At 38.6% G+C, this 12822-nt stretch overlaps 1 protein-coding gene across 4 annotated transcripts in view; it reads right to left on the bottom strand.

Annotated features, from left to right (window-relative positions):
- Positions 1-927: 927 nt before the first annotated feature.
- LOC136427465 (N-alpha-acetyltransferase 25, NatB auxiliary subunit-like) overlaps positions 928-12822 on the bottom strand; it is a 45363-nt gene continuing 33468 nt past the window's right edge. For 3 of the 4 annotated variants that reach the window (XM_066416369.1, XM_066416345.1, XM_066416361.1), the window contains 5 exons: positions 10615-10683; positions 6217-6311; positions 5591-5701; positions 5243-5392; positions 928-4497 (listed from right to left, as the gene is read on the bottom strand). In XM_066416369.1, coding sequence (XP_066272466.1) covers positions 4375-4497; positions 5243-5392; positions 5591-5701; positions 6217-6311; positions 10615-10683 — 548 coding nt within the window. In that variant the 3' untranslated portion in view covers positions 928-4374. The remainder of the gene's footprint in view (positions 4498-5242; positions 5393-5590; positions 5702-6216; positions 6312-10614; positions 10684-12822) is intronic. The other variant, XM_066416352.1, reaches the window with a different exon arrangement.

Genomic DNA, 12822 nt, shown 5'->3' with positions numbered 1-12822 from the left:
ATATTCAATAAGTGGTGAAGCAAGGGGTTTATACATCAAATTTGCTAGCTACATTAGTGCAGGGATAAGGTCATACTAGGTGCCTTAGTAGTCCAAGCAGCTGCGACATCTTTCAAGTCCGTATGAGTTCCGCAGTAACATTTTTTTTGTTTAAAGGCACCCAGAGCATTTTATTAGGCTTGAAAACTGGAAATAATCTAGTTGCTGTAATCTTTATGAAAATGACAATTAATGCCACTGTTTACCACATTTGCGTGCTGATTTCTTATCAAAAGTGCTCAAAAGTGGCACAAAAATAAGCTACATGGTGACCTTTTAGTTTCACGCACATAGTGTAAATAGACTGACACCATAGCCCCACCCACCTCCGTCAAAACGTAGAAATGCAAAACTGAAACATAAAAATGCAAATATTTGCCAGACATGCAGTCATTCTCCCATTGGCCGAAACGCTAATTGTGATGGGCAGTCAGGATCAGTCTATTAGGGCTTGGATTTTCCATCAGTTCTCACCATACAACGACATCGTATCTTTGCTCCTTTAATTTCGATATGTAATGGTATAGTGTTAATGAAACTTACTATGTGTAGGAATGACTAGAAATTTGAGTTTTTAAATTTGAGTTTCAAGCCTCATAAAATGCTTTGGATGCCTTTAAGTAAAATTTGCGGGGAGGAAGTTGTTTTCTACTTTGACCCACCATTGATCAGTCTAGTTATCAAACCAAAGAAATTACTTCTTCGGCTGCAAACTAAACCTAAACCAAAAACATGTTAATACGCAACTCATGCGGGCTTGTATATTCGCACAAGTGTGACAGGGGCTTTACTGCACATCACATCCGAGTGATCGGTGATGTACATTTTCTGAGCTCCATTAGTCACTAAATAAACCAAGTCACAAACCTGCTTACAAAAAACAAACACTTCTGGAATTGCAAAAACATCATGTAATTTCAGGCATTCGACATCAGTTGCTTTGACTAATAACAAAAGATGTCCACAGCTTTACCACAGGCAAACTCATACACGGTTGCTGGTTGTGATATAACGTGAAAATATATGGCAATGGAAGTTATGTAACACACTGATCCATTTATCAATATGCATAGTATAACACTTCAAGGGTTTAAGTTAGTTAAAGTCCTCCCTGCACCGAAGGTGCATAAGGTGGCGCCCATCTCCGTTTCGGCAGCCCTTGGGCCACACAACTTTGTGCAAGTCACTACAGCAGGGGGCTAGTCCACTGGTAGTGGTGTGTGTTTAACTAAGGGTTTTGGGCTACATATTTAACTTTAAGGTGACAACAGATAACTAAGTGCAGCTAAGATAAAAGTCTCCCATTCCATTCTACAGACCTTTTGTACACGGAAAAAAGGCTACAACTTGATAGCCAAAGTGACATACACAAACCCTTGAATTCACTAGTTTTTACTAATAGTGCAAAAAGTTTCTATCAGCAATATATGCACTTTAAAAGTAAAGGCTACATACACCAATGCACCGATCATCAGTTAAAGTGGGCTCCATCATATCAAAGCATATCTATAGTACATGTATGTAATCTTGCTGGCAATTTTACCAGGTAAAAACTTTCATAGAAGGGAATATCTCAGTTGGACATAACAGGTATTTTGGGCTTAAGATGCTACACAGCACAGCACATGAAACACTATAAGGCCACACCAATCTAATTTCTTTGTTTCTCTGGTTTTTGTAGAAAACTAATACAGCCAGTGGCTGGGTGAAATACAAAATAAATATTGACAAGAAAGGTAATAAAAACATATTACCATGGCGATGATTGAGTGGCTACATGTAAGTAGCCTGGGTGCCATCCTATTTCTACCGGGGCTCCTACGAGTGCTAACATGTAAGTGGTGTTTATGATTAACATTTTTAAGCTATGTTTTGACACATTGCAACTAAGGTGCCAGGCCGCATGGCCAATGGTTAAAATGTGTCTATTTATTGTTGGACAGCCAAGAGACATTTTGACTTTTCCACTAATTTATTGATGAATTTGATTCCTTGATTCAAACAATCCCTCAGACAGGCTAATTGCCCGGAGTTCCATTCTGAGAAATGCTCTAGCAGAGGGACAGTATTAGTGGTTGGTCCTGAGTATTAACACATCGGCGACGGTAATTTCTAAACAGAGCCAGGTCAAGGAAACAGGCTGCCTGACACACGTAAATAATTGGGCGATCAGAGATACAAATCTATATATTTTCTCCACAGTGCAATAGGCATGACTTTCCCTAAATCCCGAAAAAGAAAAAAAAGGAGTTAATCATCAATTCTTTTGTACCAAAGAGGTGGAATTTCTCTGCGGGAGTCCCAGTCACAGCGGAGGAGAGGGCGGGAGGCTGATCTCCCGGGAGATCTTATCTAACCTCCCATGGAATCTCTGACTGGTTTCTCCTATGTGTGCGAGGCATACACATGTAGCTGGGATTTATGGAATTCTTTGGAACTAAATACATAATATAACTTTGGCACGCTCCTGAAACGTCGCCAAAAAAGAAATTCTGTGTAAGGCTGTAATAAGAGTGTCACCATACTATTTAACATTTTGAACACTGAAGTTTCAACTTAATGCATTTATAAAATGTACATGCATAAACTGTATCATCATGATAACAAGGACTTGCGTTAACTATTGGTGCCAAAGATGATCATTTTGGGGTTGATTCACTTTCTAAATGGTACATGTCAGTTTATTTTATGAAAGGTATGGTTAAGGAGAAAAGAGGCTGTGAGATGAAATAGGTGTGTGGGTGAGTGTGTGTGTGTGTGTGGGGGGGGGGGGGTAAAACTAACTTGATTTACTCTTCAAGCAGATGTTGGTGGAGAAGACTGTGACCTTTTTATCATATGCCCAGCAGGAGAGTGCTGACAGAAAATGGGAGCATATGATAATAAGGCCACAATCTTCTCCACCAAACTCTGCTTGGAGATTAACTTGATTAACTCTCATCCCAAAACCGATTTATTCCATGTACTGTCTAGCTCAGGTCTGTGACAATTGGGCAAAAGAAGGTCCAATGATGTTCTTTTACAGGCTTTGATGGCTTTTTGTTTGAAACTCTGGTTCATTTCACCAGAAAAAATACAACAAATAATCTGTTAGAACACATAGTTTAGTTCCCTTTTTGGTCACAATTTCAGCAAAATGTACAGTGTGTGGTTAAACTGGAAAGGTAACATTAGAGCAGATGACTTGTATATTTTACTTCCATCGCTCCCCCATACAAAAATGGAGACACTTCTGAAGGCACCTCCATGCAAAATTGACCAATTTCTAATTACACCCAAGTAATGAACTATTCTCCAAAATGGTCCCGATCCGGGATGGAAATTCCCCAAATTTTGAATTCCACGCCAGAATTGACTCTTTCAAAAATATGCCATGCACAATAGACCAAGTCAAAATTATTTCCCCATAAATGGACTAATCCATGATCAATGGGTCAAAACTGGACTTGCCCCATTTTCAGCCCCTAAGCAAGAATATAATGGACCTTTCCAAAAATACTTACACCCAAAGAGTCCTGAGCACAGATGTCCAAAGCACACTCATTCCGAATTAAAGATCATTTGGTTGTAATATCATATCTGGGCACAGAAATGCCTAGTATTCATTTCTCGGCTGAAAATAGCTAATTTCAAAGCAGTGTATAGTGAAAATGTTAATGGCGATCTGTGCACATATCTCCAATGTACCTCCTCTTTATTTGAAAAACTTTCAACTCTCTCAGTAAAAGTGAAAGAGTTGAAACACTTCGACCCAAATGGCAGGAGGATAAATATATATTATATATCTTTCTGCCTATGACTGTTAATGCATTTACGTTCGCTGTGATTCAACTTTGCGGCAGGGTGAAACACAAATGTACAGTGTTGACTGTGGTCTTAAGTTTGCAGTTGATGTAATGGGTGCAGAAGGTAAAACAAGCATTATCGGGGTGGTTTTAAGTTCATAGTGAAGAGGTCACTGTGAAAACCGTGAACATAAAACCACTGCAAACTTAAAATGCATGTACAGTATAGGGAGTGAAATTTGAGACCAAGAAGGCCAATACATTATATGAATAATTGAAAAACTGATTCAGTTACTAATAATGCATGAGCTTCAATTCCCAGTAACATCCTTGCAACTTTAGTCAGAACACCTGGCAATATATAAAAAAGATTTCAATTACCTACATTAAACAAGGCCTTTTACCCATCACAGTTGAAGATTTAAACAGCATATTTGTCAGTTTATAACACAGATTAAAGAGAAATATGTTGGTTGCAGTTCAAGTTAAACTAGGAACTATATTTGGTTGTACTTCCTGTCTTACATAAAAAAGATGCTGCACTGCTCTATCACAATCTAATAGTCCTGAGGAACTGCAGCTTCTGTTTCAGCACCTCGGACATCTCCCCGACTGATATCTGGTAGCTGTCCTTCACTTTCTTCCACACAGTCTCAACACTGATTGCATCTTTCTGTTAAAAAAAAGTATGTTAAAATGTTGCATGTAAACATCATTTCTAGTACGTGTATTTCATGACATTTCCCTCCACTGGCATCATGCTACATTTCCATTTGGAAGAGAAAAGGCTCTGATATAACTATCAAACTACTATGCTCTCCTGTAACACGTTGGAAACAACTGTTTTCCTTTTCAACATGCACATTCACAAAGTAGCTATCTCCAACATTTAATCAGGCCTTCACCTCCAAGGGAATACTTTGGTCCTAGTGTCAAGTCTTTTGTTTGCTTCAGATATTGAATATAACAGTAACTTGCAAGACACAGTGTCAATATAGAATACAATTATACAACACAAAGTATTCCGTATCACCCAAGGTACCAGCCTGACCGCGGGTAGGATCGGCTGGGACTGAGGGTGATGCGGAATACATCGCATTGTATCTTATTTATGTCCTACCCTCCCGAGAAAACACACATGTCAATGCTGAATGCGCCAGAAGTTGAGGGAGATTTATGTCCTCGAACAAAAAATGTAACAACATTGATTCTAACCTCCGAATCCGGTATTCGATTTTTCGACAGCCGCGCAACTGGCGCGCTCAAAATGCATTTGAAATATTCTATGGAAGCCTGTGTGATACAACTTAGAACCCCGTGTTATACGGAAAATTATCACGCAGTCCGGAACACCCGTATCAAACGTTTTTGCGGCCCAGGTATGACATAAGATGGCTTATACCATAAATCATGATCACCTCTGCATGTTCCAGGACAGGCCCGATTTCCAAAGTACTGACATCTACTCCTGTGATGACTGTGTTCACTTCCATCAGGCATTTATGTAGCTTCTCTCCAAACTGGACCAGACTGTCTACAAACATCTTGTAGTCATTAAAGACCTGTGGCTGGAAGGCAATACACATGATGAAGGCTCACTACTGATTGGATATTGATATTTGATAAATATCAACAGAATGTGATAAATACAAAATAATAATGCCATCACAATACAGGATACCATTGACGCAACCTGATCTTGGAATAGCTGACAGGTAGATGATTACTAATAGATAATACCACAGACTGAAAATTCTGCTTCTTACCACAATGGTTGTGGGGTTTTTCTTCTTCTTTTTCTTTTTTGTCAGGGTAGCTTTCAAAGGCTTCAGCATCACTTGACATTGAGATGTCACAAGAGCCATCAAGCAAAGCGTCTGGAAATTCAAGTCAAGAGACCTTTTATTAAGCTTTAGTCAACTAAATAACCTATAATGGCACATCAGTACAGACCTGTTGTTGATAAGTGTTGCAATACATCTGATTTACTGGTAAGAAAAAAGGCATGTTTTTTTATTGATCTTTATTCAACCAATACTTCATCAAACACACATAGAAACAGCTAAAATAACTTTATATACTAACAATAATATTTTCTTTATCTAGCTCTTTTACAAACTTAAAGTACTGTAAAATAAACATGCTTTTTGCAACAGAATGATAACGTCAGCCAAGACTGACACTCCTTCACTTAGGTCCCCCAACAGGACGTGTACCGGCCTGTTTACATTTACACGTGGTCCATGCCTGTATTTTGATAGCTTGTATGTTTGTTTTTTCTGCTGTAATAAATGCAATTCCATCTCTCTACTTCATCAAAATGCAGTTTTGTGATGGATTCAATACTACTAAGCTGACCTCCAACATGATGTAGTGACCTATCGGTACTGACCTCCACAAGCAGCACCAGCCCCTGCAGCACCTGTGGGTACACCTGAGGTGGGCTGCCAGGTGTGGCAATAGGTGTGTCCATGGAGTCAAGAACATCTAGAGAGAAAAATGTTACAGTCAAAAATGTCTCTGCCCATGCAGTGTCTGGCCATTTTCAAAGATATGTATACGAATTAATTAATTACGTGCTTGTATATGACCTATATTCATTTAGTTTTTATATTTCACCCATACCACAGTACGGGTAAAATCTATTGTTTTTGGTCACATTCTTCTTCTCCTCCAGTCAAATCTTCAATTCATCTCGGTCATTCCTTGGCCAAATGAGCTGAAATTTGGTATACCGGTAGAGTAAACACATACCCACACAGGGGTTCATCTAAATCAGGAAAGAGGGGCGCTGCACCCTCTTGTTTCAGCCCAACGCCCCCTTGTTGAATTCAGATTTTAGCTAAATTCCCAGCATACAGCCTTCCTCAGCGATTGATTCTTCCTTAAATACATAGAATTCGCTCCCTCACCTGTGTATGCTCCCTCTTGTTAAATTTTTCTAGAAAAACCCCTGCCACAGATATTTTTTTCTTTTTTCTTCTTCATCCTTTTTTATAAATGCATCTAAAACTAGAGTTCCACGAACACATATCTTCGCCGAATAAGCAAGGGTTTCTATAAAGAGTGCAGAGAGCAATTTAAAAATCTATTATGTTTATAAATGTTACCTCATATGTTAATTTGAGTCTATCTTGGGAAATGAACAGATAGGAAATGTATATTACAAGCAATGCCTTGGTAAGTATTGCTGTCGTTAGAAGAGCGTTCGAATTATATGTGCCAAGGGTTAACATGTTAAAAAAGTAGCTTTGTGTATAATGGCAGGATTACCTTAAGTAGCAGTTTGTTGTTAATGTTATATCATCAAGGCAACACAGACCATGTCGTTGCCTGTATAGTATGTGTCCATAACAGTAACTCTGATAATGTCTTGTACATGTCTACAAACGTGATCTAGAAGGGTACTATTGTCAGCGGTGGGAGCTTGAACTGTCCCGTTACAGATAATAAGGTTTTGGGAAAAAAGAGGTCGAAATTGCAATCACCAAGGAAAATTGTCAAGATGTCACTTGAAAGTTAAAAAAAATAGTTTTTGTAATCTATCGATCAAGGCTGCTTCAGGCAAGGAGTGTGGTTTGAAGATGTTAATGCTGTTGACTGTGGTCTATAGTTTGGTGACTGTGCGTGGTAGCTAATTGAACTTCACTCCATCGGCTGAAATATGGACCTGTGTAGGATTGACGTCTTGTGTACAAACGGTCATCACCCCTCCTGTTCCATTTCTGTCTGCTCTAAATGTCGTTGCTTGTGGCAGAAAATGTTTAGTCTGTTGTTGGCCATTCAGGAAGGTTTTCACGAAACAGAAGACATCGACCGGTTGTGTTGATCTGTCAGCTCTCATGTCTTCTAGATGTTCCGCGTAGGAGTATATTCAGGAACTTGACATCATGCAAGTATCGTGGACTTCTGTGTTAGGTTGTTGTGTAACCTTTAACACAGGCAGCTGTTCTAGGCGTTCCATTTATTTAAGATTATACATTTTGGCTTACAGTATTGTAATTGCATGCGGTTTAAATCCCAATAGACTTAAGGCAACATATAACTGACCTGGGAAAAACTACCTTTGCGCTCAAAGGGGACAACAATTTTCTCCAATGATTTACCTTAAACTTTATGTACAACCCATGCCAGAGGGTACTGTTCTCGTTGTGCTTGGACCGTCCGCTTGCCGTAACCGTTGGAGAACTGAACATTGTCTTTTGATGGGTACCGCATTTGGGTAAATCTTTCTTGCATTTGCTTTCACTGTCGAATCTTACGAGGATGGTGTGGACATCATGATCTGTGTTTACGGTCAATGCCTACTGCTGTTGCGAATGACAATTCCGTCTGAAACGTTAACGTTGGCAGTGACCATGACTCTTGTCCCTACTGCTATTGACAATATCTCTCTCAAGCCTCCTGTTTCACTTGTGTTTTTTTTAGACTGTTAGATTTGCGAGACCTGTTACTGTTTTAGGATATCTTTTTTCGTGTCTCTGTCTGAAACACCCTGGAGGGGAGTTCAGTCAGGTGTTGCACATTGTGCTTGTCTGCTTCTGGGTTGGTCCTATAGACGTACAACGCTAGCGCTCCTGATGGGTAGCACGGATCTGTTTTGAAGATTATCCTGGTATTGAGGATGTTCGCTATCTGTGCAAGAACCTTTTCTTACTCTCATCTACGAAGGACTGTGGTCCACATCCAGTGTGAATATACAACGGCATTTTACAAACCACATAAAGCTTAGTAAAATGCATTCTGTAGTGCCAGCTGCTTGCACAAATTCCTGATATGCATCGATCGCCAACATTTTCATTGTTTTCTCATAAGTGTTGCGTAAAGAATTCTTGCAACATGCCCTGTATTTACACACTTGAGCAGAAAAGCCGTGTCCAAAGTTTGTTTTGACTTGCCCCGCACAGTCCTGTGTTTGTTTATTTTAGCTACATTCACAGCGGGAGTGTAATTTGGCCGGTTGCAGTGAGGTCACCCCAGAGAGCATCAATCTCTTTACACAGCTCTGTTGACAAGCAGGTGTTGTCCTTAGATATAGGTCGACAAGAGGTAATAATTATGAACAAGCCTATTTCATCACTTAATTAGCCCCTGATTACAATTTCTTACGTCGTTTTTTGTTAAGCATTACCTCAATAACCTACCTGTCCAAAACAATGTAAATTCATCAAACCATATCCGAGTTATTCGCCTCCAAAGATAACATCAAAAAGGCCCACTGCAGTTCTAAGCAAGCCACTAGGGGGTCTAAACTTACATCAATTACTCCCTGCCCCAAGAGCTATACACCACTTAAAAATCATTACCATAGCACTTGCATGGAATTCGACTACAAGCTTTTGGCGGATTAATAAACTTTACTCATTTATTATGCAAATTATCGTCTTATTTGCATGACAAGTATTCAATTATGTAAAGCATCACCGAAACTATCCATATGCCATAAATTATGATAATCCGTCAATCCCTGCTGAAGTTATTCGTCTCCAAAGGTATTAACAAAAACGCCAACTGCAGTTCCAAACGAGCAGCTAGGGGGCCATAATTCACACCACTCACTTGCAGTCCCAGACGCTATATACTACCTAAAAATCATGAACCTGACGCCTCCAGAAAATTTGGCCTCAAACGTTGAAGCTCTGCTGCAGTACCTCATATACCCGCTAGGAGGCCCATTATCGAACTTGACCTTCCCCTTTGATACCCCTAACTATCCACTAAATATCATGCATAACCGTCAATAGCTCCTCGAGTTATGCTGGCGACATACAAACTGTCACACACACAAAGCCTGCTGCAGTACTGTAGGAAAGCGCCAGATAAATCATTTTTAAAGTTGACCTCCGTTTCCACAATCTCTTCCTACCTACCAAAAATCATTGAGATCCATCAACGTTTCCGTCACTTTTTTTGCCTACATGCAAACACAGAAAAATCAAAAGTCCGCTGCAGTACTGTTGGAAAACGCCAGGTGAACGATTTTTGAACTTGACCTTCCTTTGCACAACCACTACACACCTACCAAAAATCATAAAGATTCATCAAAGGTTTCTTGAGTTATGCTCTTGACATACATACAGACCCACCAAACAGCTGGCTCAACCAAAAACATAATCTTCCCCGAGTACTATAGTACACGGCGAAGATAATGATTGTATTGAGTTTATTTGGCCATTTTCAGGCCAAAAACATATATTTCAGCTTCCGGTGCCCTGGTATGAAAACCAAACTTCCCAAAGGACATTCTCCTACTTCCCAGAACTTCTGTTGTGCCTGTTGAGATTTCTTATGACCAGCAATGTAAGACTTTTCTGCCAAACCAATTGTAAATGATATTTTTTTCGGCTTAGAACATGTTTATAAGTCGTTTTACATGATTTCTAATTGAAATCTGCAACTTTACAGAGAAAAAATTTCCACCCATTTTTCAGCTGCCAAACCTTCGTTTTTAAGCTTAAAAACATGTTTGTAGAGGCACAGAAAGGTATTGGCAGTGTAAAATTCATTCTTCATTTTTTTCAGCCAAACCAATTGTAAATTTTTGACGTTTTACATGATAAAATGCCAGAAGTCTATTTTGCACAATCCATTGGTAAGAAATCACTTTGAACTTGTACATGATGGGATCACCACAGAATTTCTTAAAATTTCAAACTTTAGAGAGGCAGTGCCTGTATGATAATGAATTAACTCATATACATGTTGAATGTCAAGTTTGATGCCTAACATCTTACTTTGTATGCAAAATTCCTTTTACCTTTGACTAAAATATTGATATAGAGACACTTACATTCCAAGGTCTTCAGTATACAGTCAAAGTTCCTTGATATCTGCTCCTGGAGTTCTTGGGACTGACCTGCTAATAAGAGACAGATGGAGTATATGACCATGAAGCATATTACTAATTAAAATCAAGAATTGTTATAATGTTGGTAATATGCCAAAAGAATGCAAAGACTCAGACTTTAAGTTAAACTATTTCCTTCACAAAGCCAGAAAGGCAGAATAAGCTTAATGGCTGATAAAGAAATATTCACATATTCGGTGTTAACATGATCATGGTGTACCTGCTATATCAGCAAAGTTTCCAGCCTCAGACTTTTAAGCGATAACAGGGAAAAACAGACTTGTACTACAGTAGTTGTAGGCCCCACTTGGAATAAAGGCCTTAACTCACATTTTGGGTTATAATATAACTATATAAACTAACGCCTTCTATCAACATCTACCAAGATTTGATTCAATGTTGTCATTTTCTTGCAGGTGACGCCCTTTTGAATATCAGAGGGTTTCTCATGGGGAAAAGTGAGGGCAATTGACATGTAACAAAATTGTATGTAGGTCAACTTCAAACCTCTTTCTTCCTGATCAGAAATATGAGGTACATGTAAGTCCTTGCTGGATCTTTTTACAATGTCTGCACGGATCTGCATGGGAGTACAAGAAATGACCCACACAAATCTGAACAACTCATACTTTTTGCCCCTCTCACCTATTGACGAAATCAATGTTTTTGAAACTTAAAGTAGGCAAAAGGAATTATTTTCTAATAACTACCGACAATAAGTAGTTATCAACCATGCAGACGTTAGTTTGTAGCTCAATCCTTATAGTCTAGGCGATTGGTGCAAAAATTGTTCAAATTATGGTAAAAGCATGAAACTTGGCATAAGTGTTCCATATAACAATAGAAACAATTCTAGGGGTGGAGCCATTGGAAACCAGCTGTAACATGGCAACTGTTGCTAGGCAACTTCTTTTGCTTGGCAACGAGTGCTTTAGAGACCCAATGTCTGCATTTGTGTCTTAATTATGAGGCCAAATGACATTAAATTTGTTATGGTGGTAACCAAGACCTATATCTTTAGACATGATATTTTTTAGAATTACTTAACTTCTAAAATCTGGTTAATTTCATGCGGTTTTTCTAATTTTCTTATAAAAAATGTACATTTTGTGCTTTTGTACCATGATAGTTCATGTAATTAGGCTTGAACTTACTTACCTAATATGTAATTGATAGATTGTCATATCGCACTTTGCAAAATGTTTTGAGAAGACCCCTGTATTTGGTGAAAAAGTAACGTTTTTGGCAATTCTTTACTAACAATGTCTATTTTTGGGTTCTTTCCCATAATAGAGTTTATCTAAAAACGTGTTGTTGAAATGATTCAATTAAGGTAAAAGCATGAAACTTGGCATAAATTTTCTATACAACAATAGAAGCAATTCTAGGGGCGGAGCCATTAGAAACCTGCTCTTACATAGCAACTGTTGCTAGGCAACTTCTGTTGCTTGGCAACGGGTGCTTTGGAGAGCCAGTGTCTGCATTTTTGCCTTAAGATGCGTTACTTTTGCGACAGAATGGCACGAAATTTGTTATAGTTGTAACCAAGACCTATGTCTTTAGACGTGAGGATTCTTTTTTGAGTAGAAATCTTTCTAAATCTGTTTTATTGCATGTATTTGTCAATTTTTAAAAATAAAAATGTACATTTTTTGGCTTTTGTACCATGATAGTCCATGTGGTTGGGTTTTAACTTGGTACAAATATATAATTGAAAGATTCTCATAATATTCCGTGCAGATAGTTTTGACAATGCCCTTGAATTTGGTGAAAAAGTGACATTATGGGCGATTTTGTTCACTAATAATGCTTTTGGTAGTTAAGTGTCTTATTTAGCCCAGTGGTGGATTATATCTCAGCATTCCGTGCAATGTGCATTCCACGATACACATCTCAGATGGCTGACTGATCTACAGCATTTTTACAAAAACACTAAAGCTTGATTAAGTTTGAGCACCATATTTGAAGCGAATATTTGCATCAATGGTTCAACAGTATTTATCACACAATCTAAAACGTTGCACTGACTTTGCGAAAATCAGACTCATGTTCTACTCTTTTAGACACTCAATAAAAGAAAATTTACTGATCAAATTGTACAGTTGCTGCACTTTCAAAATTAACGTGATAAGCCGATATGCCACATCCCAC

This window comes from Branchiostoma lanceolatum, chromosome 1, assembly GCF_035083965.1.
Source record: "Branchiostoma lanceolatum isolate klBraLanc5 chromosome 1, klBraLanc5.hap2, whole genome shotgun sequence".
In the NCBI taxonomy this organism is placed as follows: Eukaryota; Metazoa; Chordata; class Leptocardii; order Amphioxiformes; family Branchiostomatidae; genus Branchiostoma; species Branchiostoma lanceolatum.
This window is presented reverse-complemented; position numbering and strand designations above follow the sequence as displayed.